The 12,148-nt window shown below is 42.1% G+C and overlaps 2 protein-coding genes across 2 annotated transcripts in view; one reads left to right on the top strand and one right to left on the bottom strand.

Annotated features, from left to right (window-relative positions):
- The window catches only part of CDH23 (cadherin related 23), a 1,761,581-nt gene that overhangs the window by 188,523 nt on the left and 1,560,910 nt on the right, over window positions 1-12,148 (bottom strand). The window lies entirely within an intron of this gene.
- Window positions 9,341-12,148, top strand: part of VSIR (V-set immunoregulatory receptor) — a 93,736-nt gene continuing 90,928 nt past the window's right edge. The window contains exon 1 of the mRNA XM_073574904.1: window positions 9,341-9,556. Coding sequence (XP_073431005.1) covers window positions 9,466-9,556 — 91 coding nt within the window. The 5' untranslated portion in view covers window positions 9,341-9,465. The remainder of the gene's footprint in view (window positions 9,557-12,148) is intronic.

Here is a 12,148-nt window from a genome sequence, read left to right as displayed (position 1 = left end):
GCGTAACCGGACATGCGGTGCTCAGTCTCCGCAAGATAAACATCACAGTCTATGTATAGGATGAGGTGTTTCCGCATCGTTCAATGAACACATGCGGAATCACCGCGCATACAAAGCCGGCAGCGCTTTGGACGGAGCAGGCATGTGCTGCGTCCAAAGTGCTGCCATTTCCTGAACGTGGAAACATTCCCTTAGTCTTCATACAACTTACCAAGCATTTTCCTCTACTTTTCAAAGAAGAAAAGTGGGGGTACACAATGGCCCCCAAAGTTTGTGCTGATGGGGAAATGACAAATGTTGCTTAAATAGTTAGTGTCTTCTGTCAATCAAAGCAGCAACCTGCTGGTGATTGTGTGACACAACTGTTGTACTCATGTGGCCATCTTGCTGTACATGTAGAGCATTGTGTGCTTCATGGCAATAATATTTATTTTACTCACTTATATAGCACCATTAATCATTACTGTCCCCAATGGGGTTCATAATCTAATTTCTCCATCAGTAAGTCTTTGGAGTATGGATGGAAACCGGAGAACCCAGAGGAAACCCACTCAAACACAGGGAGAACATACAGATTTAAACCCAGGAGCCCAGCGCTGTAAAGCAACAGTGCTAACCACGGAGCCACCGTGCTGCCCTATAAAGAATGTGAATGCTTTATTGGTCAAGTTTTCAGTATCTTTTTAGATTTGCCTACTTTATTACAATTTTGCCAGTACCTCTTAGGAACAGAAAATGAACTATTATGAAACCTAGGAAATTCACTGTAATTGTCTTTTGGTAATATGTCATGTTTAATTATTTACTTACCTTTTCAACATACTAAGGACCGCTTTATTTAATTAGAAAGCAAAAATCAAAATGTAATACATTTATTAAAAACAATATATTTAAGAGGTGTAAAATTGGGTTGCCTTCATTTATACTTTAACCTCTATAATGGAAAAGCCATGGTGATTTGGAATGTTTTCTTCAATTCATGTTCAGGAAATTATAATAGTTACTCCACTAAACGGTTTTAATGTGTAACATTGTGCATTTTTATCACAGCCATGCTGTGTCTGCACTCAATGTACGTGTAAGTGCTTGTGTGGGTGGCGGCACACATTCTAGAGCGGTAAGACAGAATAACTTGCTTTGATGTGTTCCTTTTGCCAGAGAGCGGCTTTCAAATGTAACTAAATGATCTTCATTTACAAAATACAATTAAGTAAAGAGTTTTCAAAGTCCCAGGAGGCATATTAACACCAGACATTAGGGCCTAGACAAACCTAGAGTGTCTGTACAGGCTTCATATGCTAAAGGCCACTCCTAGGAAGAAATTCAGATACAGAAGGTACGGTGCTTGTTTTACAGATATTTAATGTTAGATCCTTCAGACTATGGCAGTGGGGAATATTTATATTTTTACGTGTTGGATGTGCATAAATTGTAGGCGAGCATTGTAATTCCAATTGATGGATGTTATAAAGGTTACTAGAGGAAAGTATGCAAAGAACAGCCTATTATAGGCATTCCTATTAATAGGGACAGCTTCCCTAATATATTGCTGCCCTCTAACAGTAGAAACGCTTCATTCTTATACTAGACATTCACCAGGGCATAAAGAGTCTCTTTATAATAAGGCACAAAAGCTAAATGAGCTTCTCTTGAAAATAACAGTAAAAGTGACAGCCAGTACCAGGACATTTCATTGGATCTACTATCACCATCCCTGTTACATGCAGACTTCAATCTTATATTTGAAACACATATGCAGCTGTGATATTAATCTGTATATACTGTATAATATAGAAAACCTTACATTTAGGAATTATTGTAACCCTAATTACAGTAAATACATTATATATTAAGCCACTGGAAAAGGATCTGGTCAATGCTTTGTAGCATATTTCCGGAAATTAGCTTTTGGTGCCTTACCAAAACCATCATGACACCACATATTTAGGCTCTAATGCTTTTTTTTCCATTTGTTGGTTTTTATGATTGTATATGAAGTTTTGTGCTTGCTAACTAACAGCAACCGTTCTTACATCATGCCATGTTCATTACACTTTTTATTAATGATGATGATGATTAATGCAAGAATGAGAATTTATTGCTCCATATAACTCTCACTGTACGTTTTTTAACCGTTCTTGGCAAATGTGTATGATTACCTTTATCTGTGGTTTTACACTGACTTTTAATACACCACAATTCTAAGTTTAACTTTTGCACAGCTTGCATGTGAGATGTTCAAATGCAACTCAAGCTGTTGGTGAGTGACTGTGGCAAACCTTTTTTTAAATACTTTCCATGTAATACTTTTCACATTACAGAGTTGGTGTGAATTGGCTCGCATGACCTGGTCCATTGGCCATGACAGTAATCTCAGATTTCTGGAAAGGAGTTGTGAGAACCTCCTCTTACCTGACAACATCCACTTTTTTCTTTTGATCAGCCGGATTGATGTGACGTGATCGTTGTCACGTTATGCACATTTGATGTTGTGCCAGGCAGGATAATCAAAATAAGAACCATCATGTAAGAGGTGGTTTTCAAGGCTCCCACCCAGAAGCCAGAGGTTAGTGCCATGGTTGATGGACCAATACAACTTTCATGAGAGTTTCATGTGATATTCATATTCAAATATAACAAAGAGACAGATATGGCCCACTAAAATTTAAATTGGGATTTTTGTCTACCTCACTTTGTTCTTCAGCTAAGTGACTTCTTAAAGGTTTCTCCAGTGCTGCTCCTCCACCAGGAGGTGAATAGTGCAGATGAGGTTGATCGACAGGTGCTAGAACGAGTGAGTGGCCAGAAACTATGGGCAGATATTGCACACACATCTTATTTTAGTGAACAGGACAGTGACAAGACACTTTCTGTCCATCCTTGTGTCCTGACAGGCACCTGCCAACTAATATCATCAGCACCACTCACCACCCAATGCAGAAGTAAGCAGCCCCAGAAAAAAAAACTTTAAGAGGCAGCCGTAGAATAATAAAGAGAATTCATTTATTATTAAGTCTTCATGATAGTTGTTATCTAAATGCACAATAACAAACCAACTTTCAAGTCAATCAAAATGATTTGCCTATACGTACAAATAATCAGTGTTACAGAGTGGTAAATATGTGTGATGAGCATGATAACAATATCCAGTTTTGATTTTTATACACCAAGAAGTAAAACCTGTGGTGTTACAGAAATGACTGGATGCATAGACATGATAATAATATACCTGTTATAAAACTCATAAAGTTCCATGGCTTCCAGTACCACCTGTATGCGGACGACACTCAGATCTACCTCTCTGGCCCAGATGTCACCACTCTGCTGTCCAGAATCCCCGAGTGTCTATCAGCCATATCCTCCTTTTTCTCCTCCCGCTTTCTAAAACTCAATGTAGACAAAACTGAACTCATTATCTTTCCTCCATCTCACGTATCTTCCCTACCCGATCTACTGTATCTATTATAGTAAACGGCATCACGCTCTCTCCTGCACCTGAAATCCAATGCCTTGGTGTAACTCTCAACTCTGCCCTGTCCTTCAAACCACACGTCCAAACTCTTGCCACCTCCTGTCGCCTCCAACTCAAAAATATTTCCAGAATCCGTCCCTTCCTCAGCCCTCAATCTACTAAAACTCTTGTACATGCCCTCATCATCTCCCGCCTTGACTACTGCAACACTCTCCTCTGTGGCCTCCCTGCTAACTCTCTTGCACCACTCCAGTCTGTCCTCAACTTTGCTGCCCGACTAATCCACCTCTCTCCTCGCTACTCCCCTTTCTCTCCCCTCTGCAAATCTCCCCACTGGCTCCCAATTCCCCAACGAATCCAGTTCAAAATAACACTGACCTACAAAGCCATCCACAACCTGTCCCCTCTCTATATCTCTGAACTAATTTCCCAATATCTTCCCTCACGTAATCTTCAATCCTCCCAAGACCTCCTACTCTCCTCCACACTTATTCGTTCCTCACACAATCGCTTCCAAGATTTCTCCCGAATATCCCCCATCCTCTGGAACTCCATGACTCAACATGTCCGCTTATCTACCACCCTCGGATCCTTCAAACGGAACCTGAAAGCCTAGCTTTTCAGGAAAGCTTACAGCCTGCAATAACTGTTCTGCTGCCTCACCACCGCCTGAGCTGCCGCCTCATCACCACCAGACCTGCTGCACCCCCCGACCTTCTGTCTCTTCCCCACTATCCCGTAGAATGTAAGTCTGCAAGGACAGGGTCCTCTCTCCTTTGCACCAGTCTGTCATTGTAAATTTTTTTACTGTTAACGATATCTATAATTTTGTATGTAACCCCTTTCTCATGTACAGCACCATAGAATTACTGGTGCTATATAAATAAATAATAATAATGATAGTAAAATAATAAAACAATGGAAGCAAAATTTTCAGAACACGTGCAGAAATACCCGCATGTGCACACCTTGGCAAGATATCAGCATTATTCAATGGTTATCTGAGGAAAGTTGTCCAACAAGCAATTTCCAAAATTTCACGACTTTTCTATATTAAAGGGTATATCATGGACTTTAGAAAAAAAAGCATGTAGTTGCTAACAGAGGCAACTACCTGCCTGTTGTACCTGGCACCGGTCATTGACTGCTCCTGAAAAAGATTCATCTTCTCCCTATCAACAGAGCAGCAGTTTCTCTTCCTGTTAGCAGGGCGGGACTACTGACATCATTCTGATTGATAGCAGACTTCCCCCAATTATACAATGGAAGCTATCAATCAGTATGACACCAATAGTCCCACCTTGTCAGCAAGAAGATAAACTGCTGCTCTGTTGACAGGGAGTAGCTGAATCTCTGGCAGGAGTGGTCAATGGCTGGCACCAGATACAACAGGTAGGTACTGTAGTTGCCTCTGTTAGCAACTACATGCTTTTTTCTAAAATCCCAGGTATCCACTTTAAGGACTGTATGTGAGAAATTTGCATATGTGTAAAAGCCAGATTTTCATTGCTTACTCTGAAATGCTGCAGGGATTGCAATCAGGCTCTAATTTATGCTGCCTGTAGTTCATGCAGCATTAATCTAATAAAAGGTTTCCAGTCTATCCATTGCAAAAAATGTTTGCACATAAATTGACAAGGGGCATGGTTTTAAAACACTCAGAATGTCAATGTTTTTTTTGGATTTCATTGTGGGTCTCACAAGTCATACAGATACAGCCAAGTTTACCTTAAAAAAGTTGGTGTTCAGTCTAACGGCACGCTCACATTGCTGTATAAATCGGACGAGTGCAATGTGAGAAAACATTGGATGGGACTGGAAAAAAAATTGCAGCATGCTGTGATTGCCTGCGAGAATAGGATTGTACTTGCCAATGGGTTTAAGAAAAAAATTGCATGGTACATGTACCATGCATGTGCCATCCAATTTTTATGCACATATCTCAAAGGAGACATTTCATCAGCCAGGTACAGTAAATTCATATCCTGAATCATCAGAATAGAATAGATAAGATAGATATATAGAATAAATAGATATAAGTATGTCAGTGAGATATATAATCAGTGCTTTGCATGTGTAGTTTACTGTACATGTATTTAGCTAATAAATAAATAAAAAAAACAGTGTGGTGTCCCCCTTATTTTTAATAACCAGTTATGGGAAAGTAGACGATGTGAGCTGGTCTTAATAGTATGGGAAGGGGTCAGTAATCATGGAGCTTCTTAGCCTATTAATATCAGCTCACAGCTATCTGATAAGCCTTAACTGGTTATTAAAAATAAGATCCCCAAAAAATTATGTGGGGTCCTCCCTATTATTAATAACCAGCAAAGGCTAAGCAGATAGCAATAGGCTGGGAAGGTCCATGAATATTTTCCCCTTCTCAGCCTAATAAGATCAGTCCTCAGACACTGCAGAAATGGCACATCCATTAGATGCGCCAATTCCAGTTCTTAGCCTCGGCTCTTCCCAATTGTCCTACTGCATTGGCAATCACGTTATTGGTTTTGAGGTTGGAGAGGAGTCTGTCAGACAACCCCATTACTAAGCCCATAGTCAAAAGAAACATACACACAAAAGTCCTTTATTTGTAAAAAGCAATCCTCAACTAAATCCCTCTTTTACTCATTTATTACCATTAAAAATCCATAGGGTCTGCAGAAGTCCATATGGAGATCCTGCAATGATCCCTATCTTCTTCATCCATTCTATGGAGCCCTGTTCAGAGAACACAACTCCAAAGACTGGACCTGTAGCCACTGCCAGTTCTCACCCTGCGTGATGTTAGTAAGATTATTGCAGATCCCAGCCACTGAACTGCGGTAACCTTACTGATTTCACCACTTTCAGCGAGAGAACTTACTGCATAGCATGAGAACATGCAGTAAGTTCTCACAATGCAAGTGGTGACGTCAATAAGGTTACCGCAGTTCAGTGGCTGTGAACTACGGTAATCTTACTGACATCACTGTTCGTCAGCATATGACCTGGTGTCACGATTCATTAAGGGATTTCTGGCAGCTCTGGTTCTGCTGAAATGTAAATGATGCTTTTTCTTTTATTCCAGCAAGAGTTAATGTCTGTCCCTTGGTGGCTGTTCTTTTAGGTTGGTCAACTGATGTTGGTTGGTAACCACACCCACCTTCTTTTAAATAGTCACATGTCCCATAAGCTGTTCATTGGTAATCGAGTTCATCTATACAGACCAGCTAGGGGTGAGTAACTTTCCTGTTTCTGTGGTGTTGCTGCTATGGGAGTTCAGGTTCCTGGTGCCATTTTTTCTGCTGCTGTGGAGCTTAGCAGCAGAGCCTGAGCTAGGTAGTTTTTCCTTTTTTTGTCTGTTCCCTGTTCGTCTTCTCCCCTGTGTGTTTCCATTTGCAGTGGTGAAGCTAGTGTCCTTGCCGGCTAATGCACTAGTCAGGGTCAAAAAAGGAGACAGTCAGGGACTAGGCACGTGACTGTGGCAGGGTGAATTTCCTGCATAGGGCGTTAGTGGAGCTTAAGGACAGGCACAGATTGGTGACAGGAGGTGTCCCATCCTTCGCTCCCTACATTTAGGGCCTTTCTCCCCATTTTCCATCCTGTCATATTTATAAGGTGTGTCATCCAGACTTACCCTTGTCTGAGAGTGACACCTGGCAGTGGCTGCAGCTCCTGTCTATGGAACTGCTTTCTCTGAACAGGGCTCCTTACACTGGACTAAGAAGACAGGGATCATCGTGAGACCTCCGTATAGACTTTGGCGAACCCTGTGGATTATTTTTTAAGGTATAAAATGGGTAAAAGAGGGAATTTGTTGGGAAGTCATTTTTACAAATAAAGGACTTTTGTGTATGTTTTATTCTTTTGACTACATAGTTAGTTATGAGGGTGTCTGACAGATACCTCTCCATTACTAACCCCTTGGGCTTGATGTCAGCGGACATTACACAGCTGTTATCAAATCCCAAACCATTACCCAGACTGCAAATGCACCAGGGCAATCGGGAAGAGCCAAGACATCGGATGGATGCGCTATTTCTGGGGTGGCTGAGGGCTGGTCTTATTAGGCTGGGAAGGGAACAATATCCTTAGAATAACACTAGTCGAAGTGCTATGCAATGTTTTCTCGCACAGAAACATTTTTGCTGGAGTCTTATGAGCAGACTTTTACCATAGTCTAGCCTTAGGCTGGTTTCACATTAGCGCACCTGTGTTTAACATGGGGGACGCATTGTCTTGCGTTTGCACGCGTTCATATGCATTTTCGTGCGCATACGGTTTTTAAAGGTGTGCGCCTAGGCGAGCCAGGTGCAACCTGTTGCATTTTTGGGTCCGTCCAACGGCATCCAAAAAACGCATGCGCACACTTGCGCACGGAATGCCACAAAATAACACATTACAGTCTATGGGAACATGCGCACGCCTGCGTTAAAAAACGGATGCGTTTTAAGAGTTAACATGGCTAGAAACGGGATAAAACGCATGCGCCTACAAACGCAAACGCATGCAAGATGCATGATGCGTTATTTTGCATGCGCTTAAAAATGCTAATGTGAAAGTAGCCTTAGGATAGTTTCACACTAGTGTATTTTTGCGCTGCGCCTCGTGCGCATACCAAACGCATGCATAAAACGCATCATGCATTTTGCATGCGTTTGCTGTTTTTTTGAGCATGCGATTTAACCAGTTTGTCACCATGTTAACTCAAAAAACGCGTGCGTTCCTATCGACTGTAATGCTGTTTTTTTGCGCATTCCGTGCGCTAACATGCGCATGTGTTTTTTTGAGACAGGTCGGACGGACCAAAAATGCAACAGGTTGCGTCCGGTGCGCACTACAAAAAATGCACGCACATGAAAACGCATACGAACACGTGCATGTGCTAGACCATGCGCACCAATGTTAAATATAGGGGAGAAATGCGCATGCGCACGATAGCGCATGAGGCGCAGTGACAAAAAAAGCAAGTGTGAAACCAGCCTTAGGCCATGTGCACACACTGTGGTTTTTGCTGTGGATACGCTGCGGTTTTAGCTGCAGCAGAACTGCATTTCTGCAGTGTACAGTAGCATGTTATCCTATGGGATTTACAATTTTCTGTGCACATGCTGCAGATTTTTAACTGAGGAAAAGCTGCGGTTTTGAATCCGCAGAAAGAAATGACATGTCACTTCTCTTCTGCGGATTCTGCTGCAGTTTACCATCTCCTACATTGTAGAGGTGATAAACCTCAGGCCAATGCGCAGGTAAAACCGCAGGTCATTTTACTATGGACTAGGCACGTGACTGTGGCAGGGTGAGTTTTACCTGCGGTTCCGCAGATAAAAATCCGCAGACCAATCCGCAGCGTGTGCACATAGCCTTAGATACGTAAAAATCTGCAGGTAAAAAAATGCATGAGTGTTTCCATAGTGGAAACGCATAAAAAATGCCTATAATCCACTCATGACTGTACAAATAAAGTTCTGTCAAACCCAAAAATCAAGAAGCATCAGCATAAAAAATTAGATAAAACGCATGTTAAAAACAAAATAAAAATAAAAAAAGCCACAAGTGATATGGAGTAATTTACTTATTAAGTGCACAAATGCTTCAGAAAATCTGCAACATCAAAAACTCCCCAAAATCTCACACATTCTAATATATTTTGTGTTGTTTTTTAGAATATATGCCAAACTATATTCTCTGACATTAGGGGCATAATGTATCCAATCTGACTTTTACATCTATCCTCTGGCATTCAGGGTTAAATCAGTGCATTTGTATAGTTTATTGTTATTATGGGTTGTTGTCCTTTTGTTGTGTATACACAGAAAAAAAGTGCTGACTGTCCTTTTAGTCCTTGCCCTGTAGAGGGCAGTGTCCTATCCTATTTTCTAGGTATTGTAGCAACAAGCTCTGAAATTTCCTGTGTTGATCAACCCTGACTCTCCCAATGCTGGGTGTCACTTCATTTCAAATGGTGCAACAGGCATGAAAAGCCTTGCAGTCTGGCTGCAGTTTTGGCAAGAATGGCTTTCTCCAGGAGGTCTCACCACCAGCCCACCTGCAGCTCTTTGAGATGTTTGAGCTTGCTCTGCCTGTCCCTGGCATTTTACCAAGGTAAGACAAGCACACTTGTGTTTCAGCTCTGCCAGGGGAAATGTAATGTGCTTCTTGTATTCACTTCAGTCCTAAGGAAAGCTTAGTTTACTTGCAAGTGAATAAGGCAAAAGAAGCTGAGGGGAAGAAAGTGGACTTCCCATGGACACAGTGGTGTGACCTCCATAACATCACGTAACATTATTCCATGGGATGATAAAGTCTGGTGTATCTTTTTGTGTAGCACAATTTTAATAACATTTGCATCTATTACTTGGATCCAAAACTACTTTATCATCAACCAGTCATTGTCTTAAGAAGTATCTAGACTTGTTACAGGAAAATGTGATTAGCATTGTGACCTTGTGACCTCCACATTCCTAATTAAAGGTGAAGACCCCCTTCGGTGCCGTCAGCCAGCATTTGATTTCCCCCCACTACCAGAAGGGATGAGATCTGTCAGATAATTCTGTGCGCAGACAGAGGAGTAGAATGGGGCTCATTTAAGTGCAAATATAACCCAGCAGCCGGACAGTTGTTCCCATTGTTTAGCTTAGGATAGGCAGATTAAAACTTAATTGGTAATCAATGCAAATTCTACATCCTAATGAGATTTATGATTAATTTTGTGACACCGGATGTAGTTGACAGTCATGAAAATCTGGCAGAAATCGAATCGTAGCTATGGAGTGCTTCTTGCAACCTGCTGCGTTCTGCATGGGTGCAACTATAAAAGGGCAAGGGGTCTCTGGTAGTGATGAGCGAGTATACTCGTTGATCGGGTCTCCCAGCACATGCTCGGGTGTCCTCCAAGTATTTTGGCGTGCTCGGAGATTTAGGTTTCGTCGTCTCATCTGCATGATTTGCAACTGCTAGAAAGCTTGAATACATGTGGGTAGAGTTGAGCGAAACAGGTTGGTCAGATTCAAAAGTCGCCGACTTTCGCCAAAGTTGGGTTTCATGAAACGAAACCCAACCACAGTGTGAAGTCGGCCATGTGGTCGGCGACCCAAGCGCCAAAGTCGGGTTTCGCCGAATGCTTGCATGTGACTTTTCAGCCAATGAGAGAGAGGGAGAAGAGAGAGAGAGAGATTTCGCCGCCTCTAGGGTTAACATTCATGCCAGGTGTGTTTATTGTCCTCCACTCACTGCCGACTTTTCTCCCCATTGACTTGCATTGGGTTTTGTGTTTCACGACTTTTCCCTATAGTCGGCCGATTTCGTTCTACTCAACTTTTGAGAAAGTCGGGTTTCATGAAACCCGACTCGACCCTAAAAAAGGCAAAGTCGCTCATATCTACATGTGAGGATTGCGTGTTTGTTAGGGAATTCCCACATGTATTCAGCCTGTCTACAAGTCACAAATCATGCAGCTGAGACGACGAAAACTAAATCTCCGAGCACGCCAAAATACTCGGAGACCACCCGAGCGTGCTCGGGGACATCAGAGCAACGATGCTCCTCACCCATCACTAGTCTCTGTCTCTCATCCCTCCAGTACTGTCGTAGAGAAGGCACCACTAGAGATAAGCCGATTGATTCGCAGTGGATGGAGACCGAGTCAAATTTCCTGGATTTCGTGGTTTCACATGAACGCAAATATTTTCAGATTCAGTTCATGGTTTGCAACAAAAATTTGCTTGGCTCTATTTCCTACACGGCTGAAGCATCAGAGAGCAGGCTCCTCACCTCGCGGGCCTCCCCACAATGCTCTGCACCTTACATATCATACCTTGTACAATCGTGGTCAGTACCTGGGCCATCACAGATTGTACACTAGAGTCATTTCCATCTCCAGACTCTCTTGGTAACAGCTCAGTCCCACATCAGTTTTTCACATACCTATTCTACCCGTTTTGTTCACAGATAGGACTCATGCCTGTGATAGTCTATGGGGCTGTTCACATGTCACTGTTAACGGAGGCATGCCAATATTGCCCTGAGTGTCTGATCAGACTTGGCAATGAAAGTCTATGAGTCTGTGATAAAATCAATCAGTACTCAGATGCCATCCGAGCGCTGTCTGTTTTTCACTGACAGATAGGTGGAGATGGTGAAACTTGCCATCAGTGAAGAAATCTGATGAAACTCAGAAACAAGCTGTGATGAAACACGTATGAATATCACTGATATGAATCATTGTCCATTTTTCTCTAAGTCAAAAAACTGACTTCTGCATGAGGCCTTCAGACATCGGTTTTTCTCACGTACGAGAAAAACTGACCAATTACTTTGATCAGAGTGTGGTGTGAATATTTTCGGTTTCTCCTGCACGTGGATACAAAAGACGAAAGTTTTTCCATGTCCTCTTTCTAACAGTCCATGAAAATCTGACCTCACTTGGATGTCGTTTGATATATATATTTTTACGTACCCAAAGACTTGTGTGATTTTGATCCAACTCTCACATCAAAATCAGACATATCTGTGCAGTTTTCCATGGACCAGTCAGTCCGCAAAAAATCATGGGTATATGAATAGCCCCATAGACTATCACAGGAATGAGTGCCATCCGCGAGAAACACGGATAGCACTAGTATGCGAAAAACGGATGTCAGAATGAAGCCTTACTCTCTATCTTCTCTCTCCTGAAAAGTGTAAGCTGTTATGATC

Source organism: Dendrobates tinctorius, unplaced genomic scaffold (assembly GCF_039654945.1).
Source record: "Dendrobates tinctorius isolate UK_male_01 unplaced genomic scaffold, ASM3965494v1 ptg000040l, whole genome shotgun sequence".
NCBI lineage: Eukaryota > Metazoa > Chordata > Amphibia > Anura > Dendrobatidae > Dendrobates > Dendrobates tinctorius.
The sequence above is the reverse complement of the archived record's forward strand: the minus strand, read 5'-3'. Positions and strand labels throughout refer to the sequence as shown.